This window comes from Actinia tenebrosa, unplaced genomic scaffold, assembly GCF_029948245.1.
Source record: "Actinia tenebrosa isolate PJP-AT-01 unplaced genomic scaffold, QUT_ActTen_1.0 PGA_scaffold4__44_contigs__length_22323623, whole genome shotgun sequence".
Classification (NCBI taxonomy): Eukaryota; Metazoa; Cnidaria; class Anthozoa; order Actiniaria; family Actiniidae; genus Actinia; species Actinia tenebrosa.
The window spans coordinates 10,633,076-10,650,819 of record NW_028292581.1 but is presented as its reverse complement, the minus strand read 5'-3'; the positions used below and the strand labels follow the sequence as shown (position 1 = coordinate 10,650,819).

Below are 17,744 nucleotides of genomic sequence, written 5' to 3'. Positions count from 1 at the left end.
AATGTATTAGTCTAATATCTATTTCACGGGTTTTTAAAATGACTTTAATCTATGAAGATACTATACTAGCCTGGGTACATACTAGCTTTTTAGGCTATTCTCGACTTTCACTTCCCCATAATCCTTTGCGTCTTTGAGGGGTAACCAGAGTGTAAAAATCCACTTATTTTGCTGAAGGCTGATCAGACAATGTTGACAATACCTTGTTTGGTATCCAAAGATAAAATGAAGAAGTAAAAAACAGAAAAAGATAGAAGCTTAAAGACGTTTTAAACATTTTTTCGTAAGTCCATACTTTTTCTGTAAGACCAAAACTCGATCTTCGTGATCTGTACACGCAAAAATAACTTGGAATAAACTGATAAACAGTATTGTACAGATAAAAGCAGGCATAGTATAAATTCAATTAAGAAACCTTTCAATTTGGGACAGTTTTTTGATTGTTTACCCCCCAAAAACGCAAAGCATTATGGGGACATGAAAGTCGAGAATGTTCACACTATTCCGGATAGCTTTTTTAAAACGGCACATGGTATTCCCGGTCCCAATGTGAACAGGCGTGAAACGGAGCATGAGCCAGCATTTTGTCGACAGCGGATATTTCCAACTCCCTCTCTTTACTCACCACTTAAACTTCAGGCTACGTACCGGATCGTGCTGTTCATACTGCACTTTAATCGGCACAAAAACCTATCCGATACAAAGTGTATCACTTTTGAAACCGGAGCGGAGCAACATCTATCCAATACAAAAATCACTCCAAAAGCAAGGTGTGAACAGAAGGCCTATCCGGTATACGTTTTGAGCCGAAACGATTACTATCCGGTAAAGTGTATCCGGGGCGCTTATTCGAGGAATTGTGCATAATGCTACAATCTGACTAAATCGCGTATACATTTTAATGAATAAACGGTTGATAGAACACATGTACACTAGAAACATAAATGCTTCTTCTCGTTATAGCATACTAATACCAGTACTAATAAATTATGCGTTCGGTGTGTGTAATGTAATAGAGAGAATAAGAGAAAAACATCAAATGACCTTGGCGGGAATCGAAGCCACGTCCTTCGGTATTCTAGTCCGATGTGTTAACTTTAAGCACTACACTACAAGGACCAACCACGCTGGTAACGCAGCCGGAATATGAAATGTAGGGTACTCGTGAGGATCCCAGAGCGATATTTTTTCTCTCTATAGGTAAGTTGAACACCGTAAATATGTAGGCAAAGGATAGACATAGTATAGTAGTAACAGCGGAGCTCCCGAGCGGAGCACCATACTTAAGAAAAAATGGTAAAAAAATGCATCATTTTCTATTTTGTCTCAGTTGTTCTTGTCAAGTTTAACTGAATGTAAACTTCGTCTCGTTCTGTAAAAGACGTAATTACGTATAAGTAAGCTTATTTTCTCCTCACCTTAAACCAGTTTTCAAGTCTGTTTTTTGGTCGTGATTTGCCTTAAAGGTGGCTCTATATAGTTTTTGTAAACGCGCGCGAGGTTGTGCACGAGCATGCGCAGAACCAGAACTTGAAGAATTTTTATATTCATAACGTCATGAAAATATCGTTCGCACGCGTTATCTTTTTTTGAAATAACTCAAAAACTAGACGGTAAAATGTCTTCAAAATTCTATATTCTTTTTATCATATAAAGGTTAAACAGTGGTCAAAATATTTAGAAATTCGGTTTTGTGGAATTTTATTTATTGAGCAAATTCAAGTAATCGCATTATTTGAAATTCTGTAGTAACGAATCCTTTAGCATTGTGTCAAATAAAAGGTGAGATAACGTACTTTCATTATTTAAAAAAAATTAAAAAATACACCGTGGAAAACTTGAGTTTTTGATTTTTAAATGAAAAGAATGGCCTTCATTATAGCTGACGTAGTGTCACCATGGTAACCTTTTATGTGATCAGCTCCATACAAATTGAACAATAAAATCATGAACTTTAATATGGTTTGCGCGTAGTAAAAGAGATTCAAAGCCTAAAACTGTCGGCCTTGGAAAACTTTGTCGAAGAATCTTCCAAGAACAAAACTAGCCCCTGGGGGTGGTGGTGAATTGTAAACAAAATTCCTAAGTGGGAGAGTATAATCGCGCAAAGAAAACAATAGAGTGCATTTCAATTCGATTTCACTGCATGGTTTTTGTTATGGGAGAAATTATCTTCATCTCGAATAGAAAATAATTGAAGATTTTTTCCCCGATCTTATTTTTACCTTTCAGTTTCATTCAAATTGTTCTCCCTGTGACTTCCGTATCGGGAGCTCCGCTTTTAGGCAGTGCCTAAATATATATATTAAATTATGCGTTCGGTGTGTGTAATGAAATAGAGAGAATAAGAGAAAAATATCAAATGCCCTTGGCGGGAATCGAATCACACCGAACACATTGAGTAAGCGCCTCCCCCGAATAAGCGCCTCCCCCGAATAAGCGCCTCCCCCGAATAAGCGCCTCCCCCGAATAAGCGCCTCCCCCGAATAAGCGCCCCGTTTTAGACGTGAGAATTTTGATAAGCGCCGGGGCGCTTATTCGAGTAATTAAAAAATCGTTCTAATGACAAGCGTCCCTCGCTCTGACTCTCAAAAGAAGAAGTGGAAAAGGAGCCAATCACAATTCAGAAGCATTTCATGACGTTACATTTGATTGGTTAGTGATTGCGGTGAGTACGAGTCGCGATGAAGGAAGTAAAAAGTGAGCCATTCCCAAGACCTGTATGTACCAACTGTTGAACTCCCGTGTACGACTTTGCATAGAAACAACCATGGCTCCTGGTACTTTTGCGATCGCTCACAAAAAAGTGTGGACTTGGAAAATTCTGTTAAAAGATAATGCCTCTGACATGGCAAATCTTGTTGTTCGTCTGTATCTTAAACGGAATTGTTGCTGTGACGGCTACGCTGCTTGTCTTGAGGTTAACGGAGAAATCAGAGAACGAGTAGTTTGTGGGTCTCCCACATGGTTTCAGCCAATTCATGGCAAAGGCGAACTGTTCTCTTGGAAGGAAGCGGGCCATGACTTGGAAATAGTGTACAACAACATGAGAATATATACAGAAATGGTCCATCTCTTTGTAGACGGCATTGAATGGGAAACCAAATTGCCTTTTGATAAGTTTTGGAAATCGTTTGCTGTTAGGTCCTTTTGGTGGGCTTTCGCTATGCTAATGATGGCTGGAGGATTCTTTGGAGTAGGTATCCTGTATTTTATCGGCACAGGCATTGTCGTAAGCAAGTGGCTATCTTTGTTCCTTGTTGGCTTTGTCAGTTGCATAATTTTGGCCTTTATTCAGTGTTTTGTTGGGGCGGCTCTTCTAATACTAAGACCGATAAGATCGAGCGTGGAAAATTGCAGTGGCGTCTTGTCATCTGATCACGAGGTTTTGGTAGAAGACGACGAGTTGCAGAATAGACACAACCGTGAAGTTGCTATAATGGACATCGCTCTAAACAATGCGGTGTAATAAAAACAAAAAGGCCCTTTATTTCAACAGTGTTGGTAACGTTACATTGCATATAGCGGCGCCTTGCATATAGCCGGGGCGCCTAGCATATAGGGTCACTTTCCATATGAAAAGGCTATCAGTTGAATGATATATGATATGAATTATATGCCCCTGAAAACTAATACATAGAATATAAAGAATAAGACTGTGTGAATGTAAAAGATTGGAAAAAAATCGAACTAAAAATGTGGGATTGTGAAAATGTCCGAGTTCTGATTTCCGATTTCCGAGTTCTGATTTCCGATTTCCGAGTTCTGAAAAAATAAAATAAAATAAAATAAGATAATAAAAAATAAAAATAAAAATGAGAAAAATCATTGAAAAAAAGATTTTGCAGCACACTGACAAACTGAGTCAGACACTTCAGAATCCCAAGTTGACAAGTGTAGAGGGTCATAAAATAGCGATGCTTATACCGTTCAAACACTCGAAAGCTTGCGCACTGATCATGATAACTTTAACTTATTTTGGCAAAGAGTGGAAGAACGACGGGATGAATTTGAAGTCCGCGATGAACCAAAGTTGGCAAGAAAGAGAAAAACCCCGATAAGATTTGAAGCAGAGCAAGGGCACTAGGACACCGAACGTGGTTGGATTTCTAATTTTATTTTATTTTATTTTATTTTATTTTTCCTTTCTATTATTTGAATTAAATTAAACGTATATACTTGTTTACTTATCTCGTGTATTCCGTGTTCTGTCGCTGTCACAATTCAGACGTTTTCTTCCAAAGGTCAAATGGTTTGAATAGCCGATGAGCGTTACTTCTTTAACGACCGTATTACTTGACTCTGTTTGTACCTACAACAACGACGCGAACGCGCGATGCTCCTTACGTCAGTAATATTCAACCGTCCAGAGTTAATATGGTTAATCAAATTCACCTTAAGTTCCATATAGAGCTCTTTTTTCATATACCCCTCCCCCTCGAAAACCGAACCAATCAAAAGTTGGTGGCTACGGCTCTGTGTATACAATATTTATTGCAAGAATCTGTTATCAAATATAAGTATGGGAAAAGAGATGAGAGATGGTTAGTGTGTGACCATCATCTACCGGGTGGATGAGAGATGGTTAGTGTTTGTTCAGAGGGAGGGGGAATTGTATGCAGTTGTATGGGAAAAGAGATGAGAGTTGGTTAGTGTGTGATCATCATCTAACAAGGAGGGGGAGAAAGGGTTTGTATGAGTGTGGGAGAAGAGGGATTTAGTATTGTAAGAGAAATGAGAGATGGCTCGGCCAATTTTGAAAAGTTTCAAAACAAAAAGTGAGTTCGCGGTGCATCAAGGGAAGGAAGGAAAAGCGAAGCGATGTCACTTTTTCTCTCTCCTTGTCTCTCTCGTCGGTTCAGGGCCTCGCAAAGTTTTGAAATTTTAAAGGGCACTTGGACGCAATTCGCTCGCTCCAAACGTTCATGGGCAAAAGATCCCATCGTCAGATTTTTTTAAACCTTTGCTTGGTGAAAGTACATCATATTAGACGGTAAAATAAGCAAATAAAAGATGGGGGTCCCAGACTTCGTTTAGCCGTCAGAATGCGCGGACGTTCACCCTTTTTTACGGTAAAAATGTGCGAACAACGTTGACATGGAAAGCTGTCAAAAATGAAAAAATAAAATCGTCATCCCATCTTTCACAAAAGACTAGAAAATAACCGAATTACTAGTTAGCTTTTAAAATTTGCGTCAAAAATTAGAAATATAAAATGTTATTGTCCTATAAGTGTGGACTTGAAGTCTTCACTTGAAATTCTATTCCAAGTATAAAATATGTAATTTCGATTCGATCCTTTTGTCAGATTTTTCCTCTTAAGTTAAGTATTATCGAGTACTTTCAAAAAACGAAATAAAAAGGGGGGAGGCCCGTCTTCGTTTTAGATCTATAAGAGATTACAGCCACTGTAAAGATGTTTTTATGAGACTTTTCTTATCAAAACATTGGAATGACGTCATCACGATGAGCGCGAGCTCACTAAATTCATGGGTAGAGGTAAAGGATGCGCGCAAACCATGCCCATGAACGTCCTTAATTTCCATCTAATTTTCTCTCTGGTGCTACCAAAGCATTTTTTTAAAAATTTCGTTGCAGTAAAAAAACACAACTTTGTCGAACATTTTTCAAACAAAACTAGCCCCTGGGGTGGTGGTGGTGGGTTGTGTACATGTGACAAAATACAAATAACTCCGCCATGGCCGGTCCCAAGCCCGGATGAGAAAGGAGGAGGGTTGGACGAAGGGCTAGCAACCCTTTCCTGTAAAAACCCAAACACGCTACAGAAACATTACCAACAGAGAAACAATCAGCCTCTGTTGGTAATGTTTCTGTTATGGTTAATGTTTTCCTTGGATATGAATCTAGTGTATTTAATGATTTCTGTTACTAAGCATTCAGTGTGTTTTAATATCTTAGATCAATAGACCTCCTTAGGGGTTAAGGCCTATAGCCAGTGACAGTGCTTTATTTAACAGTAACGGCGTCTTTTAGGCATACCTTAACAAAGAGAAACAGTTTGCGTTAGTTAGACATGTTTTCACTTGGTTTTGCGGTTGGTTTTGCGGTTGGTTTTGCGGTTGGTTTTGCGGCTCGATTATAATTATGTATATTTCTGTGTTCATGAAGACAACTATTATATTATACTATTATAGGTACCAGCTCTTTAGTTTTTCCACTGTAACGGCCGGGTATTTTAGTTAACGTAAGAAAAAAGTATAAAGTTTGTGTTAGTTAAATTCAAAATCTTAATGAACTAGTCATGCAATTAAAACCCACACCCCTGTCACCCGGGATAGGGCAGTGAATAAAACATTCCTGTAGTGGCAAATCTAGCACTTTCTCTCGGTCCCCGGGAAAACATTTGCTGAGTAAAATCATTGAAGTTATTGTTGTTAAAATCGTGAAACGCGTTAAGTTCCTCGTATACCAGTGCATTCACGCAGTTAAATGCGCGTTAAATACCCGGTCTCGACGAGTTCATTACCCGCTCCGTCCCCGGAATTAGGGGGTGGGGGAGAGATTCAATTGACACGTGCATAATTAGGAGACAATTAGATAGGAGATCATTAGGATAACAATTTGACTATATAATTTCGGGCGCCGATAGGGACAATCAGTTCCAAACCCAATAAATGGATGGTTAACTTAACTAACTTGAATTTTTTCTGAGTCTTTCAATTTGCAGCTGCAAGAGTTGCTTCATACCGCCAACCGGTTAGCTCATTTGGTTGAGCATCGGACTTTCGTGCGGAAGGTCGTGGTTCGAGTCTCGGTCGGACCAACACTCAGGGTCTTAAAATAACTGAGGAGAAAGTGCTGCCTGTGTAATTTCATTTACAAATGGTTAGACTTTCAAGTGGCTCGAGTGACCACTTTAAATGGCGGTCCCGTCTCTCCACACTCATCATTACTAACCAATATCGGAGAGACGTAAAAGAACCACTGAGGGCGTAAAGAAACCCTGGCAGTGACCACCCTCAGTGCCCCCACTTCATACTAACCATCTCTTATGCTTGTAAATCGCACAAAAAGCAATCTGTGAATGCACAACTCAATGTAAAGAGCCTTTGATTATATTCATATAGAAAAGGCGCTATATAAATTCATAAATCATTATCATCATCATTATATACTGCGAGGATCAGCTCAATATGATACGTTAAATGATCTGTAATAAGCAAGTTAATTCGGAGTATAAGAATCATTTTCACATGTGCGCATGCAATTTTATCCCGAATTTCTCACCTTCTTTTATTTAAACCTTCTTTTGTACTTAATTGAACAAAAGAAGGCTTAAAAAAAGATGGTGAGAAATTCGTGATAAAATCGCATGCGCACTGAAAACGATTCTTACTCCAAACTGGCTTATTTCCTACGTATATACACACTATTAAAGTCACATTATAGTTCTCTAAAACATATCAAAGTTAATCGAGATTAATTGATTTGTTTTGTCTTCGTACAAATCGAATATTTTTTATTTAGTCTGAAACGACATACATTATCCGGAATCACGAAACCAGCGAAAAATGGCCGGAAATTGGGCGCACGCGCGCGAACATTGTGTGCATGGCGCTAATTAGATAGCTACCTAATTTACGCCGGCCCAAGTCTGGGCCCTTGACCCTGCATGGTTGAGTGACTTGTTTTGATTGGACACTACCTCTTCAGCCTTGGCTAAGCCTGAAACCGACTTAACTAACCCCTTACCGGTAAAATAAAGCCAACGAAGTGATTGCATGTTAGTCTTGTGTAGCCCTTTCCTTGATTGGGTAACATATATTATTCATTACGTACATTATGATATACGACAAGACTTGAAATATAAATGGCTTCCCATTATAACTTTTTCAATTTTTGAAAAATGGATCAATGTAATAATGTTATGCTCACTGAATTACTCGGAAGTAAAAAAGGGAGTTTGCTTAGAAGCTCGTAGAGAAGCCACATTAGAGTAAAATATTAATATTCATAAAGGGAAAGATTTCGTATGGATTCCTAGCATGACTCGTCGCAAGAGAGCATACGTATATATGCTCTCTTGCTCGGCGTCATATTTGAGCTTTTTATTTGTCTAGTCTCTCCCTCGATTGATTTGAGGGTTTTCTCCGGGTTGTTCACTCCTCACCCTTCGCAAGACCTCAACGCAAAATTCCAACTCATGTCTATGAGTTAGCGGTATGCCCTGACTTTGATTAGCCCAGAGGCGGTTTCAGGGTATCGCACAAAATCTAAGGTTTTGAACAATGGGTAATTTACTTTACATGTTTACAGCACGTAAACGTAGTAGAACATGTCATAATATAAAAATATGACAAATGACAGCCTCGGATGCAATTTCAATAACACTCAAAACAGTATGACCTGTGAGCTATTTATTTTTTATGTGGTTAAATGTAATTTAGGCTAAGTTAGACTCGAGGTCAATGACATCTCGCAGTAGCGTTGTCCGGACGCATACCGCTATCTCCGCTGTCAACGCATTTATTACCTCACGCGATCGTTGATCGACTCAGCTAGCAAGTTGTTTATAGCATGTCGCAATCTATTCTAGTCGATCTCTGTGGCCTGTATGAGATATGGATCATAGCTATCATTACGAAATTCGATAAGACGCTACACACGTGATCACGCTAGCTTAATGCCAACCACGCGAACCTTTATTCGCCATCGCTATCTATCGCTAGCACTTGCTATACGACGCTATTACGCTATTACGCTATTACGCTACAACACGAGTTTAATTTCCCGCCCGCCATCCCTACCACTGGTACAGGTAAGTAGAGGTAAGTATTCCATTGACTGATCGCGGTCAATGTGACAGGTGTTCGGTGGGTGGTGACAGGGTGACCATGGTTACCGCTAACTTGTGCCTGGCTCCGCCCATCCCACCGAATATGCACCTAACGCCAAGCTCATCATTAACGATGAGTTTAACCGGTTTTAAATGAATTTAAATCAATGTGTAACAAAATAAACTGTGATGATCACTCGATATAAATAATATAACTATATCATGGCATGATTATAGTGAATATCCTTTCGGTATTTATACCTAGAATTTTAAGACGAGGACCACCATCTGAGTGCATTAATACATGATAAGATGCAGAATTTTGCAAAGCCTTTCTAAAAGATAAAGACATTAAAATTTTTTGAAACACGCGTTAGCGCTAACACTACCACGCCTTGGAAGAATGTTGTTATTACAAACCTCAAAAGAACGCTTGTCAACTAAATATTTTTCTGGAACACCGATTCATTGAATTTCTATTGATAATTTTTGAAATTCCTTGATGCGTCATGTACTGACTGTTTTGACTGTATTCATAAGAAAAGCCGTGAATATTAAAGCGGGTATGCTAAGCCACTTGAACGATAATGTTCATGCCAGTTGATTTTTTATTTTACTGTAATTAAGGATTCAAATAAGAAGGGAAAATCACTTGTTTACTAGCTGGTGGCAAGTGTGAAGTTGATATTTGAAATCGCGACAAAAATATATATACATATATATTTTTTCCATATTATACAGTCGCTCGCGAGCCGCCTTGGATTTCAATTACGGTTTATCTAACTACCACACAGATGGAGTCGGTAGTTTAAATACATCAAGGATATCGAAAATCTCGGCAAATCTTCGGAAAGCAATCGTGACTGGCCACCTATCGTCAATATCGTCCTTTTATGTAGATTTGAGTCTCCAGCAGGCCACACTGCCAGCACACGTTACTGAGAGAAAGATATATTCAAAGATTTAGAAATGGCAGGACGTAGAATCCTGATCGCGATTGATGGGAGTGAACACAGCGAAAGAGCCTTTGACTGTAAGTTTATTTCTAATCAAGTTCTTATGAATTTGCTCAAAGAGGGGAGCTAAGGAAGAAAGAAAACTATTTTATTCAATAACTCTCTTATGAATGTCAAATTTGAGGCGCCTTGGGATCCGACTTTGGTAATATTAATCAAAAGGTTATCTAGATTCAAATCAGTTTTATGATTAATCTTGTTGTCACCCAAATTTTCTACAGGTTTGAGCAACCTTACGGCGTTTTCCAAAACACAGTCTACTGTAGTACTGGGAATTTCCTCGCGGCATCCAACGATATAATAATTTATGTCGGACAATTCCTCGTGAATAATTTAAATCATATAGATTGATTTGAGCTAACTAGGAAAGTTCTGGAGGTATTTGATATAATAAAAACCTTATTGGTACGAGGAAAAATGATTTCCTATTTCAAGCCAAAATATAAGCAACCGAGCAACGAAATGTGGAGGGCTTTTTAAAAACCCGCCAGCTGATGCCTGTCAAAAATATCGCCTTCCGTAATAATCAATTTGCGTTAAAAGCTGCCATCGCATTCATGAATAAATGAGACTCCTTAAAGTTTTAAGTGACGGTACGTCTTCAAAATGCTGCAAAATTACCAATTGCACTAAGAAATCTGTATAAGCTCCCATTCATATCCAATTGTCGTATTTCTTGTCAGTATTTTGTAACTATAGAAGCAAAACAAAAAAAACAAAACGAAACACCTGTTGTGTTATCACCTGTTTTACATGTTCGAAAACAGCGACGAAAAACATTTCTCTGGGGATTCTCGGCTTTTAACATGGCCTCAATTTGTTTGTTTGTTGAATTCTAAAATCAATGAGGGTCCAATAAAACCTCGTAATAAGTAATTTCCGAGAATTAAGTTATTTCGGATCGGTTTGCCATTGCCGTGTGATGTGGGTTTTCACTACTTCACTTGACAAGAACATGCTTAAAGCCAGAGTATTCTGTGATTTATACAGGCATACTAATCGTTGCAAGTTTATTTGGCTTAATTCTTTTCTGTTTCATTTGTTTTCCTCATAGTCTGTGTGTCTGTGTAAACAAATCAAAATTATCAATAGTCTAAGCGTTTGAAGGGAAAGTAAAAGTTACTTTAGGCCGTCACTTGTAATTGAATGTACAACATCATCTTGAAGGAATAATATTAAAGGACATGATATGAATCGGCATTATATTGATAGACATGCAGAGCATAGCAACACAAACATAGTTTCAGTTAAATATCGATCATTCCTTTTTTGTATTTATTCAGTTATTTATGTATGTAAGGTGGATGTATTCGTGTAAAGTTTTTTTTTTTTTTTTTTACTTCCAAAATGGAACATTACTTACCACCTTAAAATGTTTTGGATTTGTATTTTGATAAATAATTTTGATATGTTTTTCTTTTCATTATTGTTTTTTCCTCATCAATTTTAATGTTAATCATGTTTGTATTGTGTGTAAATTGTACGGAGAGGGAACATCAATTGGGACGAAAGTTCTGTTTTTTTTCGCCAGTCACAAAATTCGTTCAATTATACAAACAACTTCATGTGTCATATAAAAAAGGTTTTGAAATTCAAATCTGCCTTCAAACGTGAATGCAATATAATTAAGTTGTTTTTGGAAGCGGAGATGAAATCTGTAATCAAAAAACTAGTTTTATTATTTGATTTAAAGAAGCTAATCAAAACGGCTAAACAAATTATATAGACTGCCAAAGTACGGCATGTCTTTCAATCATTTCCTGTTTCGAATTATTTTGGTCATTCCGTGGTTCCTGTTTTCATGACATTAAGCCTCATTTCAATTACTTTTTCTCAAGTCAATTCTTGGGAATTACTGAACCAATAATGTTGCGTGGTAACTCTTATAATTGGTGTCAGCGTGGATATGACTGACTGACCGTCAGTTACTTAGCTTCCTTTAGTTTTCAGTGTACTTGCATGAAGTCCAGAGCCGACCACAGGTAGCCCAAGTTCTGTTTCTGTGAATTGTAGAAGGCGATGCATGGAGGTTTTTCAATAAGATAATTTTGATCTAGAAATATTAGAATAAATACTTCTTTCAGTCGTACTTATAACATCAAGAAACTCAAATTTTTTTAGCCCAGTCAAAATTTAATTAAAAATTACTTACAAGGCTCTAAGCGCAGCGTATTGAATGGTAACCTAAGTATCAGGCTCGCTTGGGGAGAAGGGGGAGGGAATAGGGGAGGAGGAGAGAGAGGCCTTTATTCCCCCCTCCTCCTTCCTCTCCCACTCCCCCTCGCCCCTTCCTTTCCCCTCTCCCCAAGCCCCCAACCACTCCCTAGGCACCCTGAAGACTGATACTCAGGTTAACTGAATGGCAGCTTAGTTTCTGCTTACAAACCAAATATAATTATAAAACATTTACATTAGCGATGTTTTCAAATTTTGTTTAATTTTCTCAGGGTATTGTGAAAATATTCGTCTCGAAGATGATGTACTCGTCTTTTCTCATACATTGGAACTTCCGCCCAAGCCACCAACACCTTTTCCATGTAAGTTATTAATGTGCTGCATGCTTTACTGAAGCTTGCTAGGCTTGGAATAAGCTGCTGTGTGGCACTGCTGAGTAGCTGAGTAGCTCAAACTGCGGGCGCTAAAGTTCCCGCCAAATCAGAGGAGCTCTGTGTTTTTAATTGTTTCTGTTATCTTGATCGATCATATGAATTTTAGCCCCTTTTCTTCCTAATCCCCTGAGAATGTCATTTAATTTTTCGCTCGAAAGTAGTAAATCTTGATTTCTCGATGATAAAATGTGCATTTGAGTGTGTTTTTTTTGTACCTTTGCGATAGAATCAATGGAGAAAAAAACAACAACAACAAAAAAAAAAACAACAAAAAACAAAAACAACTGAAACAAAAAAAAAACAAAAAAAAAACAACAACAAAAAAAACAAAAAACAAAAAAAAAACAACAAAAAAAAAAACAAACAAACAACAAAACAACAAAACAAAACGAAACAAAACAAAACAACAACAAAAAAATTTGACAACTTTCGCATAAATAAAGCAAAAAGTAACAAGAAAAGCAGGAAAAAGCATGTTTTGTATGGTAAACTGAAGCAATATGGAAAAGCTATGGAAACCAGTAAACCTTTCCTGTGCACAATTTGGTTGGTACAGTGTTATGATAAGGATATTGATCATGTTTATTTATATTTTTCTCTCAGACGTCGAAGGATTCTACGAAAACTGGAAGAAAGAAATCGAGCTGGCACGAACCGAGAGCAGGAATATGCTTGCCAAGTACCAATATATATGCGAAGAGAGAAATGTAAGTTAATGTAAGAGGAACCGAGAGAGACAGCTTAGTCAAGACTACGATCTTCCATCTGATATGTAAGAAGAAGTGTGCTGTTTTGGGGGGCAAGGGGCAAGGGGAATGGAGGATCGTCCAGTGTTATATTTGTGACCATTTTATTGGCTCAAAACCGAAATAGGCAAAAGAAGTGCAAAATAAAATATTGGCCGAATGTTTGTTGGCTGACAACAAAATCCGCGGCTTGGCAACAACTTAAAGTTATTTGTTAATCCAGTTTTGGTTACCAAAGCAACTAAAGCCACATTTAGTATCAGACTGAAATGTCTATTTGTAAGATTTTTGGCTTTGAACAAATCAGAACTGATCATGACTTGAGAGGGATAATCGTATCTGACTTCCAGACAAAATCGTCTGATGAGATCCGGTAAACAACACCAGAAGGTTTTTTATGCGGGTTCGGCTCGCTCTTTATCAAACCTCTGTCAGTACAATACTTTGTAAGGGATATGTTAGAGCAATTGTCATCTTGCAGGACCCAATTTAGCTAGGGTTCCAACACCTCTTTGCTCAAATAACTCCAAAACTGAAATTCAAATTGCAGAGTTTAATTTTCTGTCTGTTTGCATAAGTGCTAAACAGCGTACTTGCAGTATATAGAAATATTAGTCACTAAGGACATCGAGCATTATAACAGACCTATGAGGCGGCTTACCATCGGAATCAATAAGATTGCGGGTCCCTATTTTGAACCATAGTTACGTTGTCTCTAAATATGGATTACTATGGGAAAAATTCAGTATGCCATATCACGAAGAACAATTACTAAATAAGCTACGCTGACTCTCCTTTCCACGCTCCGCGCACACACACGTGCCCAGTCCAGTCTCACGCGGGCCAATAACTGGGGGCTAAAAAGATTCTCGTGCCATATCGTTATCTAGTGATCCTTGCATTCAGGGCTTTAGAAGTCTGGGAATTCCATCAAGGCTACAAACACGCCAACTCTGAATTATCGTGGTACGGTTGGATTTGAACGAGAATCATTTTGAATATAATATTAATATTGAACACTCGCAACCGCAACACTAAGCAATATATCTGAAGATAATGGTGCTATTGAAAAGTAGTGATAACAAACAGCAAGGAGAAAGCTGAAGGTATCTGATGTGGATATCCAAACACCGAAAACAGGTTGTATGTGTCGACCTAGATCTAGACATGCAATGATTTAATAAAAATAGCTGAGAGAAGAAATCATTTTTACAGTCAAGTGATTTTCAAACCACTGACATTTTTAAGGGAAATTGAATCAAAAGATCGACATTGCAAAACCAACCTTTTCTGACATTAGTGATTTATTATTGTTAATTTGAGGAAATGCCTGACTTCATTGACTTGAAAGTCAAGTGTACGACTTCGTATCGCACTCAGTGTTTGATCTGTGGTATTTGGAAACATAAAATCGGTACTTAATTAAGTTGTGAAAATGCGTTTCGCTGATATATAACTCACACTATTCATTCACATTAATTTTATCTATACCCTGAAAGACCTGAATCAATCTCTGGGCTGATCAAACTCAGGGCGCGGCTAACTCACAGATTGAATTGGAATAATAGCGTGTTAGATCTTTTGCGGAGGGAGGAAAAACAAAAGAACGTATGATGCTGAGTCCAGGCACGTGGGTGCACCGCCCTTCGTAAAACTTAAAAATAAAGGAAAACATTTCCCCCAGTATTATAGGCTTAAACCCATCATACAACATTTGCTGTTTTATTTGCAGATTGAGATATTGAATGCAGTATACGATGAGCGGTATCAACCTGGCCCTTCCATTTGCAAAGTAGCAGAGGAAAACAACGTCTCATTAATCATCCTCGGGTCACGTGGTCTTGGCAAAGTGCGTCGCACATTTCTGGGGAGCATTAGTGATTATGTAGTACATCACGCACACCTGCCTGTCTGCGTTGTTCCACCGGCTGATCAAGATCCACAGCACAACAATCTCAAGGAAGAAAAGACGCGATCAAGAGACGCAAGAACACCAAGCCCGTTGCAAGAGCAACCGAAGGAACAGTCTAAGCAGGCTAAGCCGAAGTCAATTAAATCAAAACCAGAAACACAGCCAGAGTCAAAGCCAAAGCCTGAAGCAGACTCACAGTTACAAGGAGAAGAACAAGAAACAGCACCAGAAACAACTACATAGGAAAATTGACAAAGAAAATTACTTAGGAATTTGAACAATTTAGCCGATAAGTTAGGAAAGGTTTATTAATAATTGAACAATTTCGTTAGAGCTCTAATCAAAGGCGAACGTAAAGAGAGCCTTAAAAATCCAAACCCCACTGCCCCCTTTCTTAGGTCAGTTTTGTATTTTCGGTCAAGGTAAGTTTCGTTCAGGCTCGCAAAAACCAAACTCTTCCTTCAAATTCTAGCAAACCCTGAAAAAACCGGCTGATGAAAGTCAGGCCATGGCTTGGCCCACAGATAAAATTTGAATACGAACGTACCAGCAGAAAGCTGGACAGTTAACACCTTGGAAAGCTCTTGGACAGATCTTGACATGCCTCTATCATTGCAAGGTCACTGCCGTCCTTGCTTTGATGCACAGGCACAGCTACCTTTCAAGATGGCACAGGGAACTGGGAAGAGTTCTAGTCTATTCATTCTACAGTACGTCAGCAGAGAAAAGACAAACAAAATGCAGAATACAAGAGCTGTGAGGGTGCCTGGTGGGAAGGGGCTAGTAGGATGGTAAGGGTGCAGAGAATTCTAGTAGATCATACTGCCTTTCATATACTAGTTGAGTTTACTATCTATATTGTCAATTTCGCTTCTTGTTTTAGTTTTCTGCTTGAAAACCCTTTTTTCACACACTTATTGTAATAGTATTTGTATTTATCCTCAATGAATTAAAGAATACTATTATTACCAGTAAATGCAAGGGAAGAGTTAAAGCGCCATACATTGATTAATTAATGAGAAGAATATTTTAATCTTCTTCTCAATAATATAAAATAAGAATTTTAAAATATTCTTCTCAAGGGAACTGTTACTGCCATTGCAAGACATTTGGTACTTGAGGCAGTACCTGTCAGGACATAACAAATTATGAGACTTGAAAAAATTACACACAAGAAGGTCCAAAAGAAATTTTTAATAAGGTTTAAACAATCATGCTTTTTATGTCAACAAATATCGAGTTATTAATTTATATTGTTATGATTAAAACTTGCAATCTACAAAGCTATGTCATAATTTCCTTAAGCATTAGCTATTCTGAGGTTGAGGAAAAGCATGGGTCAAGTTGGAATTACAGTGCATCAGGGAGTTTTTAGGGGACGAAGAAGGCACAGTCCCACAATGCACCATAACCCAACCAACTCAACCCAGTCTTTAACTAAGCAGTTTATTTTGCACTAATACAGGATAGTGCATTTTTTGTTTTATCAGTGCTATTTATAAATAGAAGAAATAAACTGGGAATTAACAGCGGTTTCACAGATTAATATCTCATCTTCTAAGATGATTTTTGGAGAGGGAGAAAAACCAGAGAAAAACCCTTGAAGTGCAGGAACGAACAACTACTCACGATGATTGCCAAGTACTGGAATCAAACCTGGGCAAGAGGGCAGCATCCTCACCGCTTCACTATCTGTAGTGCTCATTATTTATTACTGTTTCATGGAAATAATGTTTGCACTCTATTATAATGGCATAAACCTAATCAAACACAGATCCTATAGAAAGCTGCAGATTATTATTATTAGTAAACAGCAATAGAGCGACCACAGTAAATCCATGAACATTTAGTAATACTAAATAGCACAATTTCATGCAAATTCCCTTGTTTTCTATTGTTTAACTAGCCCTATTTTGTTCTATTTAGTAATAGCTCAGTGCACTGATTCTAAAAATAACTTAAAGATTCGGACAAACATTGCATTCTGTTTAACCGCTACGAAGAATTTACGAACCGATTTTATTATTTTTACTTAAAGTTACAATAATAACCCATGTAAACTAAGATCAACTGTGATCGGCTGTGAAAATTATCTGCTGAAAGTAAACTTGTAAGTTTGTTTGTCCGAATTTCGCCTTTGTCTTTGTTTTTATGACATCACCGTTGCGCTGCGCTATTAGTGTTTCACTGATTTACTGTGGTCACTCTAATGGCATAAACCTAATAAAACACAGATCCTATAGAGAGTTGCTGATAACTATTATTAGTAAACAGCAATAATCTAAATAATTTTGCTTATACCAATTATGATTATTAAACTAACAATTTTATTATTATTATAATTTAAGATTGTATAAGAGAACATTAATTTATTGTAGGGAGGGGAGAAGATGAGTGAGAAATATAGCAGGGGGAGAGAAATGCCGAAATTGTCATAATTCCTTTGAAATGTACTCTGAATTGCAGGAGTAGGGAATCAGATGAACCTTGGAGGTGAAGGGGTTCATCTATTTCTCATCCGTCACCCTTCTAAATAATGTTCCCTTATATACATCTACATACATTTTTCTATAAAGTACATGAAACTATATACTTGATACTAAACATTAATTAAACTGTCATTGAAATGACCTAATCATTCAAATGTCATTAACTAGAGGCCTG

At 37.8% G+C, this 17,744-nt stretch overlaps 1 protein-coding gene across 1 annotated transcript; it reads left to right on the top strand.

Annotated features, from left to right (window-relative positions):
* The first annotated feature begins 9,511 nt into the window (after positions 1-9,511).
* On the top strand, positions 9,512-17,710 carry LOC116307407 (uncharacterized). The gene is made up of 4 exons (XM_031717658.2): positions 9,512-9,830; positions 12,261-12,350; positions 13,026-13,129; positions 14,901-17,710. Exons 1-4 carry the CDS (start codon positions 9,767-9,769, stop codon positions 15,321-15,323), a joined length of 681 nt encoding a protein of 226 aa, XP_031573518.1. The 5' UTR covers positions 9,512-9,766; the 3' UTR covers positions 15,324-17,710.
* The last annotated feature ends 34 nt before the right edge of the window (positions 17,711-17,744 follow it).

Excerpts from the sequence above, each read along its gene's own strand:
- LOC116307407 (XM_031717658.2), top strand. The coding sequence starts at position 9,767 with ATGGCAGGACGTAGAATCCTGATCGCGATTGATGGGAGTGAACACAGC. Across the intron at positions 9,831-12,260 it reads CAGCGAAAGAGCCTTTGACT|GGTATTGTGAAAATATTCGT; the intron begins GTAAGTTTATTT and ends TAATTTTCTCAG. Across the intron at positions 12,351-13,025 it reads GCCACCAACACCTTTTCCAT|ACGTCGAAGGATTCTACGAA; the intron begins GTAAGTTATTAA and ends TTTTTCTCTCAG.